The 23,537-nt window shown below is 42.6% G+C and overlaps 1 protein-coding gene across 7 annotated transcripts in view; it reads left to right on the forward strand.

Moving 5' to 3' along the window:
• The window catches only part of LOC147729139 (mucosa-associated lymphoid tissue lymphoma translocation protein 1-like), a 1,401,591-nt gene that overhangs the window by 850,560 nt on the left and 527,494 nt on the right, over positions 1 to 23,537 (forward strand). For all 7 annotated transcript variants that reach the window (XM_086959432.1, XM_086959437.1, XM_086959431.1 and 4 more), the window contains one exon: positions 5,699 to 5,725. In XM_086959432.1, coding sequence (XP_086815558.1) covers positions 5,699 to 5,725 — 27 coding nt within the window. The remainder of the gene's footprint in view (positions 1 to 5,698; positions 5,726 to 23,537) is intronic.

Below are 23,537 nucleotides of genomic sequence, written 5' to 3' on the forward strand. Positions count from 1 at the left end.
ACATTGGGCCACTGCACTCTGCACCCGGCGGTCCTAGTGCCTTCAAGACCTGGGGGAACCTTGGCATTAACCCCCAAAACTCCAAGTTGTAAGTCGAGGACTTGCCTCTAAATCCGATAACCACTTTTCTTCCATAGGAGCCCATGTTGGGAGATTTTGGGCCTAAAAATGTTCTAAGTGTGGAACTGTTATTGTATGGGGAAAAGTGAGCTCAATTGCAACGTAAAAAAAGACGTACTTGCCTTGTATTTCACAAACTCAATATGTGGTATCTATGCATACCACCCCCAAAACTTCGTAATTCAAAATTAATCCAAGAGTAATGGACAGTAATTGCGGTGTAATTCAAACTGCATTTCCAAACAGTTGCAAACTTGTAACAATTGCAAATTCAACCCTAATTGCATTTCCTTGAGACGTCTTGCCTTTGAGAAGTGTTATTTTACCTATCCGTGCAAGTCCTGCTTGTTCTAAAAAATAAAACATAAGTTTACCTTTTTTTATACTTATGGAATTGGTGTGAATACAATAAATGCTCAAAACACCCTCTGGATAAGCTTAACTGCGTGCCCACAATACCATAAAGAGACCTGTTAGTACTTACCTAATTTAGCCCCTGCTATACCTCTGGGAACTCCCTGGACTCTGTGCACACTATATCTTACCTTGGTATAGTATATAGAGAGCCAGCTTCCTACAGATGTATTTTAGAATCATGTGTTAAAGGCATTAGGGTGTTGTTTTCCAGTAAATAGTCTATTTGTGAGTGTACCGTATGGCTTGAGAAAAGAAAGTATAGTTCATTTGATCTGCATTATTTTACCTCTGCAGGCATTGCAAGTATAAGGTCTGTAATGCCTTCTTAAAAGTCTTGGAGAAGGCCCCTCTGAGTTGCAGCCACACCCAATCTGTCCTTCATCACGTACCAGTCTAGATTGAAGTTTCCAGGCAAAATGAGATTCCCTACCATAAAGATGGGCACTGTATTATTTTGTCCTGACCTACATTTGGAGCATACACCATTCTAATGTATCCTGTCTCCCAGGTATTAGCCTACAAACCATGACGTGTTTGTGATCTACAGAAGTAAAACTCAGTGATCTATGAAGGTAGACACAATTATGTTTCCTTCTTGTCAGCACTGATATGCATATGGGTCTTAGATGTGCCTCATCCTGTTTGCACTGGTACTTTTAAATTCTCAAGCCTTATCTCCTCTCACCTGCTATCCCATTCCCGTTAGATGAAAAAAAAACAAGAAGGTTATAATCATATGGTACCTATATCATATTGTGTTGTTTCTCTTTGCTCTCATATGCCATTTTCCAGGCTTAGCCCAAAGTTCCTGGTGCACTTTTCATCTGTGCTGTCAAATCAATGTGGAGAACGAAAGGACCCCACAGCTTGCTTCTTTACATTTGGCAATAAAATAATGTATTCTCCTCTGGGAATCAAAGGAGATGTAAAAGGTGTATGTCGAGTATTTGAAAATGTCTTTCCTTAGCATTGCGGTGATCAGATGGAAGTACGGGCACCTAGGAAGAATGCAGAGTGTGGTAACCTGGAAAATAGAACATTCAAAGTTCTGGATGCCAATTGTGTATATCCTTCTTGAGGCATTATTTGAACTTGTAGCTATGAAATTTAGCAAGAACGTCTCCAGGTCTTCAAAGTTCTTCCAATTTCTGTTCGCTTACTCTGAGCCCTCTTGCTAAACGAAGTGCATGATGGCCTTCTCCTAGCACTATTGAGAACATGCAGACCAGAAATGTCTCAAAGTTGGTGTCCTTCACCCCCTCCTTTATGCCTCTCATGTGATATTTTTCCTTGTCTAGAGCAGGCTTATGGTATCCTTTTGTGAATAGAGCTGCTCTCAGGGATGTCTCAGATTATCATATACATTCTATTTTGGCCTCTGTGTCCATTAGTCTTGTCTACATGGGTTTGAAGGGTAGCACTTTTCAATGGCCCTTGGACTTGCCCACTTTGAGTTCTTACCTCAGGTCACCTTTGAATAGTTTGAGGCTGTTCTGCTGATCCATAGTTAAAAAAATATATTTTATTTATAATCAGATGGCAGTATACAAAAGCTCTACAGCAAGACATCAAAGTGAGACAATTACATATTGCATTCAAATGTACATAGCAGGTATATGTGGTGCGGTACTGTGCAAAGGTCTAAGCCTATTACATTCTTGTTATATATACAGTGTGTTGCAGTCTTCATATGCATCCTGCCAGGATTCTGCCGGGGCAGTCCCTCTCTCCATAGTTTATGTCCTGAGTTTCTTTGACTAAATAATGTCATGTCGCTTATGTTTGGTATTCAGACATCTTGTCACAAATGGCTGCCAGCATGGCTGAATTGTTGGAGTGGAAAAGATCTGATTTTAGGGCACCAATATCGGTTTCCAGTTTGGTGAGTGACCCACGGATAGCGCTGAGAATGCCATTCTGCTTAGCTATGCATATGCCCCGGACGACCACTTTGAAGGCCTCTCAGTAGACAGAGGGAGAGTCGACGGAGCCAATGTTTTGCTCAAAGTATTCAATGATGGCCGCCTGTTTTTCTTCTTTAAAGGCCGCATCTCGCAGTGCACCAGGTGGAAGACGCCAAGTGAATCCTCATGGGAGGGTATAGGGTATTTGTACGGCAAGCAACACAGGGGCATGATGAACAGAGATTATGTGGCAAATGAGTTATTGATGTTGTCCATTGCCGCACATCCTTAGTGGTCAACCAGAAGTTGATTCTGGGCCAAGCATTATGGTGTGCAAAAAAGCAGGTACCCTTACGTGCATCTTGATGTACAGAACGCCAAATATTTATACAGTGATTGTCGGAAATAATTATGTGGAAAGTTTTGGCTGCTGAGGGGTGAGGGCGTTGGGAACTGTCGAACCTGCCTTGGGAGTCGTCTAATGGGACATTAAAATCTCCCCCCCATACTATGGTACTTGACTGATGTCAGAGCTCAAATGCCATACTTTCGTAAAAAAAAAAAAAATTGGTGTCATCAGTGTTGTGCCCGTATATGGAAGCCACTGTTAGAGGATGTCGTTAAAGGGTTCTGACTAGTATGACATACCGCCCATCACTTTCACTGAAGCAGTGGGATGTCTGCCATGGTAGACCCTTTTTAAGTAAGATAGTAACCCGACTGGCGTAATTGGAGAACATCGATGAGTATGTAGCTCCCCAACCTCGTGAAAGAAGGCCAGAGATTGGAGCTTTAGCCAGATGGGTTTCCTGTAGGAAACAATTATCGATTTTGTGTCTAATAAGGTAGGCATGTACCAGTTGAGCCTTTCGACCATTATTGAGCCTGCGAACATTCCATGTAAGACAGGACACACTGGACATCTTATCCGGGTCTCGTTGGGGAGTGAACAGTTGTGTACCCAGCCAAGTGTGATCTGATAGGATCTCCTACATCACATATGTCTCATGTGCAATAATGTCCCACTGTGAAGTATCCGAGCGTAACTGCCAGCCAACAATTTTTCAAATCTTATAAATCTCCTCCACCCCCCACCAGAATGTCAAAAACATACCCTTGCCTACCCACACCAACCACCCAAACAGGTTGTGAAACCCTACCCCAAAATCTCAACAAATGGGAATTATCCCTCGAGGCCGTGGTGACACCGAACTGACGACCCACCACAGAGGCCAGGTGGCCGAGCGATGAATCCATGGGAGGTTTAGGCTAGTTGTAAGCATCGTAGTATATGTATAGAAATGTCCCATACTAACACTGCAAAGCAATAGATTGTAAGTACCCCGGGGAGGACAGTGCACATTAATAAGGAGGCGCTTTCACCCCCCCACCCAGCAAGGCGTCTGTATTTTATGATCCCGCAGACATCAGTCGTTATCACTAATCTGCGCCCCAGTTGAGGAGTGTGGTGCGGCTGCTGGGGAACGGTTAGATTTGATATTCTGTTTGGCAAATTTCAGGCCCTGCTTAGCGTCTGTAAAATAGTGTGACTTGCCCTCATGAGAGGTCTTGAGCTTCTCAGGGTACAAGAGGGCATATTGTATGCCTACCTATTGAAGCATCCTCTTTACTGGTAGAAAGTCCCAGTGACTGGCCTGTACCACCAGTGTGAAATGCGGGTAAAAGGATATTGTATTTCCTTGGTGTTGAATCTGTCCTCTTTCGCGAGCCAGCCTGAGGATCGGGTCGTGATCTTTGTAATTCAGGAGGCGGACAATGATCGGTCGGGGTGAAGTCCCAACCGGCGGCTTGGCTCCAAGTGATCTGTGGACTCTCTCTACGATAAAGGCAGGTGAGAGGCCCACTACAAAGATCTCCCGCAGCAAAATTTCAATAAAGTCTTCCATTCTGGTCATGGTGTTGGTCTTGGAAATGCTAACTATGAGAAGATTGTTACGTCTGGAGTGGGCCTTAATGAGCTCTAGCACTCTGTCTGTGTGCAGGAGATGCTCCTTTGAGTCAGCTTGAAGGTCGCCCATATCTGACATATGAATTTCTAAATGATGAAGTCTTGTATCATGTGTGTCTACCCTCTTTTTAATGTAGTCAAGGCGTGAAGAGAGCAAGTCTGATTTGAGTCAATTGTTTTTAAGCTGGCCTTGATGTCCATGAGAATCTCTCGAAGATCCACGTCTTGTTCACCGGCCTCCGGCCTCCTCCGTTCTCACCGAGTCGATCTCCAGATCTGAAGCGTTGTCTATTTGTAAAAGCCACTTAGTGGCTCAGACACTCCTTTACCCATTTACAGGTGGCTCTCATATCCTAGCCCCTTATTCAGTAGAAATCGAAGATAGTGTACTCACATAATTTTCATATGAGTTTGATGGGGCCCATTTCCAGCAGGAGTACAGCTGGGCCACATAAACCAATTCATTATGTGGGTCCCAAGGTTATTGTAGGTGGTGTAGTTGAAAGTCGTTCAAGAACATTACTTTTTTATAGAATTCAAGGCTCATGCTCTGGCAGTTTTATAAACAGGGTGAGTGGTGTAGTGTCTCAATCTAGAATATTATTACACGTGTTTCCATAAGCATGAGATATTTAAAACGTTTTCTATAATATGGTTGTTAATTATTAAACTAGACATTATCATATGCCATAAAGCAGTTATTTCTGGTGTGAATTTATCAAAAGTTCAGAACAATGACAATTTTTGTAGCGCAGAAATAAACACAAGTGTATTTTCGACCTGAGCAGTAACATAAACCGTGGTTGTGTGGTCTATTCCACCGTACAAAGAATATATTTCAACTGTAAGTTCAACTTAACACCATTTTTACTGATTCTTGATCAATTTCCATAAATTATTAGTTATACTTAAGACCTCATGACCCTGGGGTTGTATTAGTCTGATTGTGAATGCATCCCATTCAAACATATTTGTCCCAGTGCGGATCAGAAGCTGTTGTGCCCAAAAACATACAACAACAACTATTCCTGCAAGGTCGACTCAATATATCATTCTAATAAGGGAAGTAAAATGAGCTACAGCTTTGATTAAAGACCACTCTTTATTCATATACAACAATTTGGAATGAATGGACTGTATCCACACAGATCTGAAACATTGCCAGCATCCAATTATTGTGTTTTGTGTCGAAGTAGTGTAATACTGATTCTTAGGGTTGATGTTGATTTGGTCCATTTAGTATTCTGAAGTGTATGAATTCCTGATTTTTATTTATGTTTTATTTTAGTGCCTCCTGTACCTGATGCATGTTATGGTGAGTAACTGTAAAATTAATTTGTTACTCACAGTGTGGCTGTAATTATAGATTTTGTTAATACATTAAAAAAATTGCTAGGTTTGACTTTGGGAATACAGGGCCCGATTCACAGAACTAACTTAAGACAAAATTCTAAACGTACTACTTTTGGTATTCACAGAAGGCATTTAGTAGTAGTAAAGTTAGGATTTTGTCTTAAGTCTGTCTTAAGTCTGTCTTAAGTTTGTCTTAAGTCCGTCTTAAGTCCGTCTTAAGTCTGTCCTAAGTCTGTCCTTAGTCTGTCTTAAGTCTGTCTTAAGTCTGTCCTACTACTTTTGGTATTCACAGAAGGCACTTAGTAGTAGTAAAGTTTGGATTTTGTATTAAGTTTGACTTGAGACAGACTTAAGACAGACTTAAGACAGACTTAAGACAGACTTAAGACAGACTTAGGACAGATTTAAGACAGACTTAAGACAAAATCCTAACTTTACTACTACTAAATGTCTTCTGTGAATACCAAAAGTAGTAAGTTTAGGATTTGGTCTTAAGTTAGTTCTGTGAATCGGGCCCACAGTTTGCAACATTCATCCATACCAAAGAAAAGTTAAATGAAAAAAGAGCAGCATATCCTGCAAAATCTTCTTCTTTAATTGACGAGTATGAGCGCCCAACTCTGTAGATGGATGTGCGGGTGAATACAAGCATGAGCCAAATTGGAGTTGCCTGTCATTAAAAAATGGAGTGCAGTGGCAATCCAGCTAAAGAGTCTCTGCCTAGCAAGAGGATTGAGAGCGGTAAACGGGCGCTCGCCCTCTGATTTAAAAGGGAACAACACATTTGATAATGGCCGAGCAGCTAGTAGAATTGACTATTTATTATTGGATGTAAGGGCTTGGAATAAAATGCTAGACATGGTTGTGGAAGAAAGACTAGAAAGTGATCACAACCCTCTACGCTTGACCCTTTACTCTTATTATGAGACTACAGAGTACACCAATAAAAATGAAATGGTGACGCAAGATGTTGCATGCTCGAATAACCAACGCCATTTGAAATGGAGAATGCTAATAGAAGACGTAGCAAAATTAGAGGTCCTCAAAAAAATAGTAGTCGATGAAGTAAACAACATCAAGTCCCATTATGGGAAGCTTAACTTCCAAGATTACATGATGGAGGCCCATGAAAACCTCTTTTGCAAAATTCAAAGCTTCTTCATTAAAACCGTAGATCCCAATAAAATAAAAAAAGAACAACCTAGACAAGGATGGTATGACAAGAGCTGTAGGTTGGCACGACTCAACTTGAGTACGGAATTGAGAACAGGCAATGCCATAGCAGTAAGGAGGGCGAGAGACAACTATAGACAGACCCAAAAACAAGCCAGGAAACGCTGGGATGAGGAATGCTGTTCCGTCATATGAATTGTCATTTTAAAAATAATTTTTATGAATTTTGGAAAAACTTTTTTGCATTTTTAACATGTATAGCATTCGACTGTCAATGTTTAATATGTGTTTTAGAAATTATTTTTAGCTGTAGTATTTATTGTAATAGGGTTAGGAAGGATGCTTTTATGACAAATGTCGAATAAAGCTTTGAAATTTGAATTTGCATGAGCCAAGGGTTGGATTGATGAGTGAATGCATGGATAGATGAATTGATGACTGAGTGTATGGGGGTGGGTGATTGATTGCTTAGATTAATGGGTGAGTGTTATGAATGACTGAGTGAGTATACGGCTGGCTGAATGAGAGATTGAGTGAAACCATGGAAGGATCAATGAGTAGAAGCTGAGAGGAACAAGACGTAGCAGTGGTCTTGGCTCACACTAGTGGAAGATTTAACACTCATTAACCAGTGATGCAAGAAAACAAACCTTATCACCCTGAAAAACAAACTTAAACAAATCTCACCCAAGCATAAAAGACAACTATCTAAAAGAATTACCATCAGAGCAAAGTTTCCCCATGTGCACATCAGAAATTATACAAATTTGCAACTAGGTCAACAACATGACTTGTTAACAGCAGGTCAACAACATGAACAAATTAATTACTTCAGTTAACGCACTTTCTGGTGGATATTTTCTAACAGCAGCTTCCTCAACTCATGTCACCCAGGGCCAGACTGGATACATAGACTTTCTGTAGCAATGCCAGTAGCGTGTAGCAGGAAACGGGAATGGAGGGGTGGGTGGGGTTCGCGGGGGAGAGTGGAGAATTCAAAATGAAAAATAAACACGTACCTCCTCGCCGTGTCTCGAGTCCTAAGCCTTCTTTCCTACATCGTCCATCGTCGTCACCAGGAAGCACACTCCCCTAAGCCAATCACAGCGCTGTAATGCAACATTGTGATTGGTCTGAGCGCTGTGGCTCGGCGCTCAGACGGGGAATGAGAGGCTGGGCATGGTCCCCACGAGGCTGTGTAATGCAGCCTGGTGGGAAACATGGAAAGTGTGCATGACTATTTGGTTGGCCCGCAGTCATCCCTGCCCAACCTGGCCAAAAAAAAAGGAAATTATAATAACAGAAATAGCTTCTGTAAGTATAATTTTTTTTTAAACTGCTCCACGAGCAGTGGGGTGACACTGAGCAAAGCTCCAGCTAGGTGTATTTGTATAACTGCGTGTTGGATAGATATTGCTCAAGAAATGAGAGCATATAATCATTGTCCTTGCTCACTAACATTAGGTTTCTCGTATTTTCCTTTTCTGCTCCCTCGGACGTGGAGTGTGAGTGACTGGTGGATACAACGTGCTGATTATTAACTTCCCGAACTTGTTCTATGATGAATACTTCTTACTGCACATTTCTCACCTTAGAATAGATACAGTGAATAGAGGGTTTGTGGAGTGGTTCAGACCAAAACGTCCTGCAGAACTGAATGGGTGTAGTATCCATTCTGCCAGTCCTGACTGTCTAGGCAGCAGCACTTTGTAAACATATATATGGCTGGCCATCTCGCCGCCTTGATGATATTAAGGACAGTCACTTCTTGCACCAATGCAGTGTTTGCAGAATTAGCCCTGTTGGAGTAGGCCTTCCGACCTTCTGGTGGCTGCTTTTGTTGATCAGTGTCTAGTAGCTGTTATTGTAGAGGAGTGTCGACCTCAACAAGGCCCTCTTCTGCACAGCCCTTCCTTTCATTGCTCCATAGAACCACACAAAAGGCTCATCATCCACTCAGTAATCCTTAGTATATTCTACATAGAAGCTTAAAGCCCTTTGAGAGCCTGACCATGGAGCTTCCCCTCCTCTTCCAAGAGATGAAGGTGAGCAAAGAATTATGGTAGAGTGATGTATTGCACAACGTGGAGGGTAGACATGATCTTAGGTAATAATTCTGCCCTAGTCCACAGCACCAGTCTGTCCAGGAAAAAAGGGAGTGTAAGGAGTTTGCACTGGCAGTGGTTGTGTTTGTCATGCGACGAGCTGATGAAACCGCAACTAGGAATACAGTCTTCAAGGCAGGGGATGAAGCAACCAGTTATGGTTCGGCTCAAAGTGGATAGTCTAAGGAATGTTAAGACCAAAATAAGGTCTCACTGTGGCACCACAAACTGGTAGGGAGGAAACGTGTCCATCACAGCCAATGATTTTAATGAGGACGGTTGGTCCAGTAAATGTTGAAAGGCTGAAAGGTAGGCAAATAACCTTTTACAGTGCTGACTACAATGCTATGAAGCGCTAAGGACCACTAAAAAAAAGAAGAAAATGCCCCTTGAGCAACAAAAATCACAAAAACACTTTAATATAGTGTATTTTGTTAAAACAAACAAATAAGCTGTACTTCTGAATCATGCTAAATAGATCTCTCTGGCAGTAAAGGAGTAGGGTCAAAATGATGTTCTATAATGCCTTTTTATTACAGTACTATTTAGATACACATTATATCAAGCACAGGAGACCCCACCTACTTAAAATACCTACAACACAGCAGAAACTAGACAGGACAAAAAGAATAAGAGGCCCTAGAGCTGTTTCTCAAAGTTCATTACAACAAGAAACATAGTTTGTCGTTTCCACAAAATAGGCCTCTTTGTAGACATTGTTGATGTTTCGATCCCCTTCTGCAAATTCCCTGGAACATTGCCAGGACAATATGTGGCTCATGAATTTCATCTATTACTGGTGAAGATGAACAAACATTCATTAACATTAACACTAAACATGTCATAACTCATTGACCTATCATACAATGAATTACATAACAGCATGCCTAAAAACATTAGAAGCCTTATTGCATATACATTTACAAACATAATTCTCTTAACCCATTCTGTAATTAATATCAAAGCTGTGCATGATTACTTAAGCATTGAACAGAAGAATCAAATGTTCAATATCCAGTAGACATACCAATGTATAACACCAGTGAAATGCTAGGACATATTATCCAGTTAATAGCATAACAGCGGGCATGAAAACATAATGAGACATATCCTCTATTATATTTACAAACACAACTCTCTTTGCCCATGCCGTAGTTTATGTGAATAATTACAAAACAACAAGAGCAACTATTATGTCCAGGCGAACAGTGGTATCAAGGAATCCTTTTAAACATCGACATATAGATATCATAGATATTTCTGTGCAGACTAAATCAAAAGACGTCAATGCAATAGTTCATACATTTAGAAGGAGTAATAATAACTCAGCCAGTATGTAGCATGGTTCAGCTGAATTAAGTTTATTCAGAACCCATATAAATTCTGACATCAATTACGTTGTGTATAGAGAGAAAGACGATGGTAGATGGCCCTAAGGGTGTAGTCAGCCAAGATGAAGGAAAAATTGAAGGAAGAGAAACAATGGAAATAAGCTAAATAAGTGATTGGCTGATGCACATGTGAGGCAGCAAAATCAAGTGCAAACAATTATTGTACTATTGTATCGATGATTGTTTGTACTTGAATTTCTTTAGCTTATTTCCATTGTTTCACTTCCTTAAATTTTTCCTTGCAATGCAGTAAACACAAAACAAATGTTTATAACGCCCTTACTGCAGGCTACATACACCTATTGCATTTAAAGAAGCAGAACAAAACATATAAAGGAACATATAAAGGACAGCATGCATGACATGCATCCCTAATAAGCAATGGATATGCCAATAATAAAGGACACAGGCTAGAGATAAAATAAATAAAAAGACACGTGACAACTTAGCCTGCAAAGCGTCTGTAATCAGGGCACCTCATCAGATCATAAATTTGTCTCTGTGCCTGGCATAAATGGATTTTGTAGAAAGGCTCCTCTTGACGAGAATGCAATCCTCTATTTCAGTCGGCAAATTGAACGCAATTTGTTGCCACCTCTCCATCTACATGCATAGAGGTGTAAGTTGCATAGATTCTAGGGACACTAGAATGACTTGGGCCAGGTTGTTCTTCATCTTCTTCTTCACTTGGGGAAGGAGAGGAAGCGGCGAGCAGGCATACAGGAGTCCTTTGCTCCATCCTAGCCTGAATGCATCCCTTAACAAGTGTCCTTGTAGAAATGCACAAAATCTTTGAAACTGTGTGTTCTCGACAGTGGTGAAAGGAACCGGCGCATAGTCCACTTTCTAGTTCTATCAGTTCTCCTCAGAACATTGTGCATGGTTTCAGAACGCCAGAACCGTTTTGTCAGTCCATGTGGAAACTTCGGTAACAGAAAGAGTTTTGACATGGTAAGCTTTTTATCCGTATTGAGAGGCAGTAGACTTGCATATAGGTGGTATATTATTGAATCATGGTAAACTGAGTAGAGATTCTGTGTGTTATGTTCTTCAGCTACTGGAGCCTCCCCATTATTGAATTTTGGAACCCTGCCCTTAGGGATAGTCCCCATGGACATGCTAAAGGTGGCCTGTCAACTTACATATCCACCAATTTAAAAGGCACGATTAAACAACTACCCATCAAAGAAGACTGGATTTTAGGGGTTAAAATAAATCGGTGGCGAAATTTGCGTTCACTATTTCTTTTAAATGTGTATATCAACCCAAACTCTCGTACCAAAAAAGTTCATCTGGCCCGCCTAATAGAAATCATGAGCAACATAGCCACTGAGCACCCAAATTCGGATTGTATCGCTACGGGGGACTTCAACATCAACCTATTCCAGGGAAAAACAGCGGATACTGATGAGCCTTTTCTGTTTAACATCATTGAGGCCATAACCCAAACTAGACCGCTTAATCAAGTCCGTAGCCAACTGGGAGAACTCTGCGTATCGAGACTCTATAGTGCGGGCTACCTGGTAATGAATGGTAGGTCTGCAGGTGATACCCCGCCAAACTGGTCCTGGTCAAATGGTAGTAAATATTCCCATTTGGACTATACCATCTGCAATACTGATCTGCTTTACTATCGAGACACCTTTAGAATTCTTCCACGTACCGAGAGTGACTACAGGCCCCAGGTTATCTCTCTCAACACAAGGCCAGGGACTCATAAATCAGCACCCCCAACCTGTCAGGGAATATACACCGAAAATCTATAGCGCTTGAAGTGGAGTGATGACACCGGGCCTAAAATTCTACAAGTATGCAAGGATTTCATAAAAGGTGGCAACAACCTAGGCGCCTCACCGTTTGCCTGGGAACAGTGAAATCTTAAATTCATATCACAGAACCCAAAAGGCTTTCAGGCTGGCAATCACCAAGGATACGTGGACATACGAAAACCAAACCAAAAACTCAAGGAAATTCTGGGCATTAATTAATCGAGCTTTTCACGCTTTGGAACTGCAAATATTCAAGAAGCAGAATGGGTAAAATACCTTACGGACCACTTTAAGTCACAAGTCCACCCAGATTCTGCAGGACATGGATCGCCAGGAGAAACGGGCAACAACCTCGGAATTAATGGGTGTATCCCCATTGAGCCAACAAGCCTGTCAGACGAGGCTTATCAGTTGCTCGAAGACAGGGTCATCATTGTAGTGACAAAGGCTAGACAAGATGGAGCACCCGGTCCCAATGGCCTCCCACAAAATCTGTTTAAATCGGACATAACCTTCTGGTCTGGATTGTTAACAAATATTTTTAACTATGCACTGAGAACTGCAACAATCCCAGACTCGTGGTGGGGCGCAATAATTCATCCAATTTTTAAATCAGGTTTGCGTGCTGTCCCCAATAACTATAGACTCATAGCCCTTCTGGATATTGAGGCGAAACACTATGCAGGGCTCCTTTTGGAGGACCTGAGGCATTGGGCAAGCGAGCACAATCGGGTGCCAATGAACCAAACTGGGTTCACTGTTAACTCAGGGACCATGACCAACTTATTAGTGGTGTCATCCATTGTCGACAAAGCCCTTTTAACATCTAGGTTTGTGTTTTGTTGCTTTGTCAACTTCAGAGCCGCTTTCGATAGGGTCCCTAGGGAGGCCCTATGGGAAAAGCAGAGGAACTAACTCCCTATGGGGACTCCCTGATAAATTATTGAATGCAATTATCCAACTGCACTCACGCACCTGGGTTCGAGTGAAGTTGGGGTCCGGCACGCATCTCTCGCGAAAAATTTCAACAACGAGAGGTGTTAAGCAGGGATGCGTGCTGGCCCCCCTCCTTTTCATTCTGTTCATAGCTGATTTATCTAGCACCCTGGATGATGTAAATAGCCACCCACCAAAGGTAGGAGGTATGGCATTAAGTAATCTTCTAAATGACGACGATCTGGTTCTGTTTAGCCTTACCAGGGTGGGGTTGCAAAGGCTTCTTGACACACTGCTGCAATATACGATCAAGAACCAATTAGAAGTCAATATGAAGAAAACCCAGGTTGTCCCGTTTGGGAAGAAGCGATATGCCGGTGGCGGTTGATCATTCAATAACAATGGCCTCGCCACAGGCAAGTCGTATAAATATCTGGGGGTCCACCTTGACTCCAGGGCAAACCTTATAAAGCAGCGTGATGAGATTGCGGGCAAAGCAACGACGCTTGCGGTGTCAATGACTAAGCTTTCGAAAAATCTTTCAGGTCCCACTCGGTCACCCCTTCTGGAAGTCCTGAAAGCGAAAACTGGTGCCACCCTGTCGTATGGTATAGGGATATTTAAGGGCAAATTGAACACCGCTCTAAATCAGCATACAATTAAAATGTATAAAAAGGTTCTTCAGTTGCCATATTCTGCGTCCCCCCCACAGATTAGATTAGATATGGGGTTACTGAACTATGATGTTTCCACAATTGGGTTTTTTCTTTGCCACAAATTAAGACTTTCCAACCCAGGCTCATTAGAGTCTTTAGTCTGGCAAGAAATAACTGAGAAAAACCCAGGAGGAACAATTGGCCGTCTTTTTAAGGATTATATCCAACAAATGTCAGCAGACGGCCTCTGGGCCCTCAATCCCAGCCAGCCTGCATTTAAGCTCGCAATTAAAAAATGTGTAAGAATGCGATCATTCATTATTGACAAAGTACTGTTTTCAAAACAAAGTCACTCGTGGGCAGTAATTAACTCCTACAATCGGCTAACCCCTGCCACTTACTTCTCCAGCCCTTATTCACTGTACTTAAAACGCAGTTTTACAACTATTAGAATGGGCGACTGGCGATTTTTGCAAAATCCACCCCCCTGGCGTCGTACGGAGGAGGACGTACTTGCAGAGGGTGCGGTGAAGCAGCTGAAACGCTACTGCATGTGGTTTGCATTTGCCCCGCCTTCGACCTCCAACGTAGGCTTAAGCTGAGGGGGGAATGGAATCGGCTGGGTGTTCGGATGTGTAGGCAAGCCATTATTGCGGCATTGAACCCAGATAACACAGATTTAAATATAAGATTGACAAACTTGATCCAGTATGTATATCGCAATCTCAAACAAAAGCGGTCTACCACAGTTTTCCCCCTACCTGTTTTAAATTAATTAACGTATTTTAAAAATCTTAAACCACTAGGCAATTAGTGATAAGAATAGTTTAAATAGCACCTTGCGATCATGGTTTGTTTTATGTATATAATCATAGTTCAGGGGAGCAGTTTTAATAATTCTTGTAACTAGGTGACCGAGTAGATGATTATTTATATTTTCGCTGTGGATTTGACTGTTTGTACTGTTTTGTAATATTTGCATATAATATGCACCGGAAATTTTCTTTTAAAGATATTTGTTTTATATCTAAATAAAAACTTTTTGATACCACAGACTATCTGTAGTGACCGGATTTTCAGAACAAGTTATCAGCTTACCAATTATAGCACACCCAGCCGCCACGTACCACCACCCTTCTCAGGCCCTATAGAGCACAACACCTAAAATACCTACCTGAGAATGGGGAAAATGACAATAGACAAGCTTATATAGTTAGAAATATTACTAGAATCTGGGGAAATACACACTATATCTTATAGTTAACTCACTGCACTGATCACATTTATAGTCTTACAACTTATTTATGGTCTTACAACTGTTACATACTACACTTATTTATAGTCTTCTGACTGTTACATACTGATTTAGAGTCTCCCGGCTACACTTATTTATAACCATTAATTAAATGGGGCAAACCCAAAGGTAATGGACCCGGGTATATTGCAGTAATAATAAAACAATGGTCCAAACCTATTTCTTTATAAACTGATCCAAACAGTCCATATTCATGTAATTATAAGTTCATGGGCGTTTACATTGAATCCGCGCCTCTGCAATAATGCACTCAGTTGCTTCAAGCACAAACAGAAATATCACTACACCAGCACTAAAGCAAATTAATTCAGAGTACAAAAATCTAATTTATTGTCTCCAGATCATACATTTGATAATTCATAAATGTTCAAACCAGAAAGTTGCCCAAGAAAGCGTGCACAAGAAAAGTGATCAAAGGGAGTGTAAAAAGGGAATGAAGAAAAGAAAAATCAAGATGCTGTAAAACAGATTATTCACATTATTATACAATAACGGTTTTACAATTTTCCGTATTAAGACTACCTGGCCACACAAAACAATCAAAACAATTAATGTCAGTGTAATCCAAACAAAAAGACATCAATGTCAATTGTGTGCACTTTTTTATCGTAAATATGGGTCCACGGTAGAGGTAATATCGTCGACGTTTCGACTCGACTTATGGGTGTCCGGTAATTTAACCCTGGACTATGCGAGCCTGATGAAGACCCGAAAAGAGGCAAAAGAGACATAGAATCATGTCAAAGCCAATAGGTAAACCTTGCAAATAGGTAAAATAAAGTCGGCAATAAAGGACCAATCATCATATACTGAGATGGCGGTGGACAATGGTCACCACTAGTCCAAATGGTACAAATGATCCTGTCGCTACACTATCAGGTGAATGATCTACTCTTTGTAGGGTGAGTTGGAGCGAAAAAATGCAATGCTGTGCAGAAGAGAACTATCTCCCACTGAATCTTGCTCTGCATTAGGATTTGCTAAGCACTGTCGAAAAAGCAGTTTACCAAAGGACAATGCTCATTCTACTAGGCCAAAGCTGCTACCAGTTAGTTAGCATGTGGAGTCCGTGTCCTAGACATTTGCCAGGTGGCTATGTTGGGGTCACTCTATATGTTCATGAAGCACTATTTTTTGGGCTATCTGGTCTACTGAGAAGATCATTTTGCCAGCTCGGTTCTACAGGATTTTCTACTTTGAGTCTATGCACAGAACACCTCCAATTAGGCATTGGCAGGGGCGGCTGGTGAATTCTAACTTTCTCTGGGAGGGTTAGAAGGGGTTTTTCACCTCAGAAAACCTTGAAAAAAATTAGGCCAAGCTTTGCATTTTTCCACCACATTTTAATTCGGATTTATTGTGTTTATGCTTCTTTTGTTTTTCCATGTACTGCTGCAGCCACAGTTGAAAAGTGTGAAACTTGTGTGGGAATCGCACAAAACCTCAGGGGGATACGAAATGCATGCCAGGAACACCTTCGGTTTAAGAGTTTATTGAGGGCAGGAGCATAAGTAAAACACATATTTCCAAGGAAACTCTCTGATATCCAACGGGCATATTTTCTGTGTCAATACAGGCTACAATTTAAGTAACACGTTAATCTAGCAGTTTATGATTGTGGGTTCGAGTATGAATCCCAGTACCCAGCAACAAGTGGAAATGCCTAATGCAAAACTGAGGAAGCATAAACCACAAATCGCAGCGAGGAACTCGCCATCTATGCGCTAAAATAAAGATTTCAGCACCTGTTTTTAAAAGCGATGCCTGCTCTCTTTTTGTTTGTTGTTTATGTTCGGCTCATACCCAACCTGGCTGCGAAACGAAGTCAAATCTTCATTTTAACACGCCTACCTTCTTTCAAAGACAGCACGCCAATTTGAAGGTGCTTGTGCTTTAGGAAGGTGCTGCCAATGAGTCAGTCATGGAAACATGGCATTATCACTGTATGGTTTCAAAGTAATGCAGCATAGAATTCCGGGAGAAAAGCAGCGGCGGCGGGCATGCTCAAGGGAGGGAGGGAGGGGGGCTCAAGGGGTGGGGAATAAAACAAATTTTAAAAAACGTACCTGAGTACCACACCGCCTCTGCTCCTAGCCGGTCATGCTGCACTGGTGCCGTGGCAGCCGGGTCTGCGTGTTCCTGCTGCAGGAAGCAGCCAGCCGACAGCTTCCCTCCCCTACGCAAGCCAATCACAACGCTGCAAATGGCAGCATTGTGATGGTAGGCGCAGCAGGAGAGCGCCCCAGCCCGGGACATTTTCTCTCCATAAAGAAGAAGGTAGAGTGGGCGGTCCTGCTCGAGTGCACGGGGGAGTGGCTTACCCACTGTTGTGGGTACTGACTGTTTGGTCGGTGTGAGAAGTTAGCTTGGAATATGATGTCCACTAGTTCTAGTGGGCACCTTGCACCAGTCTAATCGACCCTTATTAATGGTGGTTGTAAAGTCAACCTTATAGAAAGCTATCCTAGCGGTAACATGGGCCAGCAGTCATTAGGCTAAAACTTCAGAGAGCGTATTAAGCAAGTTGTTTTACCAATTATAATCCCTTGATACCAAATGAAAGGACACCACACAAGGTATATATCAAATATATATGTATTTATTCTAAACACAACCCCTCTGCACTCTTTATGAGGTCAGAGGTAAAAATACAATACTGAGTTAATATACGATAAATTGCACAGTATACGTTATGCCCTTGGGGCCTCACAAACCATATATTAAAATAGTGGTATAAGAACCACAAGAGAATTAGAAAGCAGGCCTGGGGCCTGTGGAATCGCTGGGGCTACTCTAAACAGCCAAAGGTTAGGAAGTAGGAGGCCCACGGGAGACGTGTGTCTAAACACAGGCGCGGGTTACCATTGACATTCTATGGGAAACGTAAAAGTTACAAATATACAATTTAAGGACACTCTGGATGGACTAGGATTGAACCCTTTTAAACTAGGACACTTCGAGAGTCAAGACCCATGGGAGCACCGGAGTACTCGTGTTACCTCACCCAGGGAAGCCAGGTGCATAGGTGTCTTTTCGTGTCGGGTTTCGTCGTCGTTTTCAACGGAGAGCTGCAAAGAAGTGCTGCAGGCGACCGGAGGAAAAGTGTCCGGGTGGATCCAAGGGTGGATCGAAGATCTGAAGAACCTGAAAGCAGAAGGGACAGAGTCTGGATCACTAGCCAGTGACCAGGAAGGTACCAGGAAGGAACCAGGCGATGTCGGGTGATTTCAGGTGAAGAAGTCGAGTTTGTCTCTTCACAGCCACGAGGTCCAGAAGGTATCAACGATGACCAGGAGCTGGATTCGAGCTGTCCCACCTATGCCCTGGGTACCTGTGGTACACTATATAGGGGCTCACAAGGGTGACCCAGTAACCAGTCTGGTATGTACCTAAAGTACATGGTATCAATTTAGAGAGAGAACAGCTGGACTGTGGGTCTGATTGGCAGGCCCACAGCCACACTAAAGTAAAAAAAACAGAGAATCACAGCAAAACGTGGGGGTAACCATAGGAAGCAGACCCTACTCTCCTACAGTCGGCTCCAGGGCTGACCAAACAGTCAGTACGCGCAACATTGGGCAAGCCACCCCCCCCCCCCGCCACCCCTATGCTCGAGCAGGAACAGGCACCCTCCCTCCCCCAACCAGGCACACACAGAGGCACTACTGCTGTCTCGCAATGCGAGAAGGCAGAAACATAAATGGTAGTTTTTACTGTTTATTTTTCTGCCTTCTCGCACCGTGAGAAAGTAGTGGGGCGACACCCCAATGGGGGAGCCGCCACTGGGTATTGGTTTTCTATCTATTCAGAATTTGAGGAATCTGCGATTCGATTAGAAGTCTATCATAATAACAAGTTACTTTCCTTTGGTAGCTCTCTTATTGGTAGAAACTCTATGTAGCAGCAGATTACTCACCCACCCACCCATCCTTCTCTTTCTGTGATTGGACTCAATCCGTCAATAAGATCCCAAGTCTAGAAGTTTGCACCCTGATCATGTCAGTTTAAGTTTGGGTAATAGTTTAAGAAACAAGAGTACAGCATAAAGCGAACTGGGGTTGTAACGTATTGTAGGGAAAACAATGGTTCGGGGTGGCCTACAAGGTTCGGAACAGAAAGTTCTAATCTTATAGTGAATCCATCTAAGTAGCAAAACATGTAGGGTAACATGTGGAAGAATATTTATTCCATATTTTCACATGTAAGGGTACGTTCAGGTGCTCACATGAGTGACAATGTGCATAGCATGACTTGAGTGAACAAAGTGGAGATATACGAAATGTCACATAAAAACAACAAGGTATAATCCGCAGAGCTATGTATAATGGGGTGGGGGAATTTCCTTGGGTTGGTCGACGGCGCTTCGATCTTTAGTGATTTAAGATCTTCATCAGGACATAGTTAGCCTCCTGAAATTAGTCTCTCTAGTGTATAGCCCAGCTTGTGGGTCCTGTAGGTTCCGTTAGGTTCATTTGGGATTCTCGAGGAGTGAATTTGGCGGTCAGTATTATTTACTTCCGTGCTGCCTTGTCTGTTTTGAGGATTCTTGTAATGGCGTCACGTTCACTCTGGCACACAGGCCTAGTGTGGCTGACAGGATCAGTAGTATTCCAGTGTGGTGCTTTAAATTAATTATTTAGACTCAAGGATAAATGATGCATACGTGGTCCCGCCCGGAGTTAATCACCGCGGTCCGCGGCTGAAGTCGGGTTTCTGCCTGCCAGCCTCGTTGCCTGTGTGTCTTCCGAGTGGGGGCGTGGATAGTCTAGAAAGCAACTGGCGGCAGCTCGTGGGAGTGGCACCCATATAAGCTCCACACGTCCTTACCAGAACGGAATGGTGTCAGTGCGGAGCCACAAAGAGCCTACCGGTGCGCAGAGGTACTGTTGAAAAGTTTCCGGATACAGTCTGGCACCAAGGATATATTCAAAAGATGATGAATCTACATCTAGATGGTCTCGACCAGAAAGAGTTACCGAGTGGAAGTAACTTGTTCATGTGGTTGGTGTGTGGAAGCTGATGTATCAGCTGATGTGGCTTTTTTTATGTAGGACCTTGGCTATACAGTGCTTTGTATGTGTTTGTGAGGACTTTGAAAAGGTTGATTCTGTGAATGATAAGCAAGTGGAGATCTTTGATATGTGTGGATATGTGAGTGCAGGGTGAGAGTTTGAGCACGAGTATGGCTACTGCATTCTGCATTACCCAATCTGAAAAGGCCAGGCCTGGTCGGAGGACCTGGCACAGGTAAGGGCAGGCAAGCAGGGACAGGCATCACCTTCTGGGGATCATATCCCAAATAACCTGGACTAGTTGCTGCAGAAGGAAAGCCCTGAACTCCACCGTATCAAGGATTTTCCCAATTAACGAAAGCCTCAGAGAGGGAAATAGATGGTACTTCAACTCGTTTCTGGTGAAACTCTACTATGTTAAAAGTTCCACTGTCATCCGGAGGTGGTCTAGGGCAGAGTGCGAAGAGTCTTTCTATGTCAAAGTATGGAAATAAAGCTACTATCGACATCTGAACATGGGCAGCGACCAATGCCATCACTTTTGTGAACAACAGAGGAATGCTAGTGAGGAAGAAGGAGAGCACACTGAATTGAAAATGCTCCTGACCCACTTTAAACCACAGGTAATACTTGTGCAACTAAAGGACTGGTATAACAAAGTGCATATCCTGCAAGTCCAAGTGCCCCATCCAGTTGCCTGGGTCCAGAGCAGATAGAATCAGGGCCAATGTGAGCATTGGAAATCCTTTGTCCGTAGGAAAACGTTGAGATTGACCTGAAGCACCATCTTTTTTTGGAACATGGAAATAGCAAGTGTAAGAACCTCAACCTTTTTTCCTAATCCGGTGCCTTCTCTGTGGCACCTTTTGAGAACATAAGGCCTTTTGTCGCAGGATGAACTAAAGTTCTTCAGAAGCTGTTTTGGTGTGAAAGAAATATTGATAGTGAAGGAAAGAAAGGGCATAACGTCTTTGAATAATTTGGAAAGGCCTATCTGTCACAGGGCATGGATCTCCAGTTGGGAAGGAAGTGCCAGATCATGCCTCCTATAGAGTGGACATGCACAGCTAAGGCCAAACTAAATTGATATTTTTGGTGGTTGTAGTAGGGGAAGAGGAGTTTGAAGATTGGTACCCCTCCTCGCCTGCACGTTTTCTGCCTGTTCCGTGTCCTCTACTCTGTAAGGATTGGGCTGTCTGTTGCATCACTGGTTGGGAAGGCTGTCTCTGTCTATACACAAGACCGCTGGAGTTGCACCTATTGTTCTGAAACTGGTGCAGCAATTGTTTGTCAAGGGCCAACAGCTCCAAGGAACATACCGCAATCTCAGACTTGCTGAAAAAAACCTAGATTTTCCAAAGGTGTCAATTGATTTATATTCTCAATTCGGATGAGTGGTCGGAAATGAATTAGGATTCACTTTACTGGTCAATGCCCGTACAAAAAAAGCTCTAAGGGTTAGGGTGCTTAGTGAGAAAATAGGGGTCACCAGACACCCTGTCTCTTGCCTGTTTACAGGTGGGCAAGAGCTTTGTTTTGAACTTAGCCATCGGAGTATCTGTGAGGACATCATTTAACGAAAGTAATGACGTTTGTGGCCTGGGCTTCAGGATTTCTGTTAAAACATTTAGTTGAATGCCAGTAGACACTAAAGGTGATGAGTGGGATGCTTGTATTAGGTTTAACCACTGGCAATTGCTCAAGGTAGCCCAGCAGTCCTTCTTTTGCCCCCTACGCCATCTCAGTCTGGACCCAAAGAACAGTCCAGCCCAAACTTCCAGACCAGGTCGTCATTGAACTGGAACACAAACAACCCTAAACCGGTTTCACACTGATTGGGACTCAATAATGGGGTGTAGCTTGATTCCAGAAGTATAGTGAGAGTAAGACCCACATCTGGACATACTCTTGGCCACTTAGAACGTTACATAAAACACACAAAAGGTGATGGAAGGAATGCTCACAGTAAGTCTAACCATTGGCAATCGCTCAGGTTAGCATGCTCACCCATCTTTCTTTTTCCCACCATGCCACCTCACTATGGACCCAACCATATGTAAATCAGTCTTGACCCTGCTACAATAGGAACAGTCAAGCCCAAACTGCCCGGCCAAGTCGTGTGAGCTTCCAAACTTCACCCAGTGATTTGCACCGCCTTACGAATGCCTGGGCTGTGTGGTGTCTAAGGTGGAGAGAGAGGTGCAGGTTCAAAGAATTGATGGAGGGCAGCAGGAAGTCTCTAGCTTATGGTACATTATGTGAGTAGAGTTTGTGGGTGAGCAGTGCAGAGTCTGAAAGAGAGCAATTCAAATTTTAAGCCGCACAGGACTAGTGGGAGCTCTGCACTGGAGTGAGCTACACAGGGAAAGTTGGCATATTAGGGGCATCTATGACAGTTGATGCCTACTCCAGCATAATGCTAGTCATTGACTAGTGTTGTAATTGTCATATAGTTGGCATGATGGTGTCCACCCTTATGATTATGATTAGCCCTGGCACAATAGTTGTAACCATTATTGTCATATAGTGAGGAGCTGTGGCAGGATTAGTGCCCACACCAGACATAAATATGCTCAAGCATCGTGATCAGAAGTTCCTTGGATATTTCTGGCGGGTGCAAACCATTAAAATAATGGTGGTCTTGGCATAATATAGGAAATTCGTTTTTATATTGTGCTCATCCATGACATGATGATGCCTACCACTGGTATAATGGATGTAATTATTGGCGCAATTTGGACACTCATGGTGCGAGATAGTGATACATTAGCCAACAATTCAGAATCTGTGTGTAGTATACACAAGTACTTCATGAAAACTGCAAATTAATGTTTAGACATAAATGTGTATTTACTACAAATATAGAACCTTTCTTAGATTTAGTGGACAGATTACTTTGTGTGAGGTGTGGTGGATGTCCTGTCTGGCGTATGTAGAGTGAATTTAATTGGTATACTTGTGCTATGGCAGACAGGACATCAGCAATGGTTTTCAGAGAAGTACCCTGCATGCTGAACTCTAAAAAAGCCCTGTAGGGTTTTATCTGAGAAGGAATACTGCTTTGTTTTAAGGTAACTACCCCCACAAGCATCAAGGTAGGCATTTACGATTCCTTAATTGCGATTATTAAGGAATCGGAATTATGAAATCGCAAAAGCCTATGCATATAGGAATCACTTAAAAAATAGCGATTCCTACAGATTCCTTAATTGCGACTCGCAAATTGCGAGTCGCAATTAAGGAATGTCTACCCATTCATTCCTATGGGCCATAGGAATGAATGGGTAGACATTCCTTAAATGACACCCTGTTTCACCCCTGAAATTGTAATGTGAACCCATGTTGGGCACACACATGCCCTAAGGGCATGTGTGTGTGTAACATGTAACTTTGAAAAATGCACTTTGGTGCATTTTT

This window comes from Lissotriton vulgaris, chromosome 2_2 (genome assembly GCF_964263255.1).
Source record: "Lissotriton vulgaris chromosome 2_2, aLisVul1.2, whole genome shotgun sequence".
Lineage (NCBI taxonomy): Eukaryota > Metazoa > Chordata > Amphibia > Caudata > Salamandridae > Lissotriton > Lissotriton vulgaris.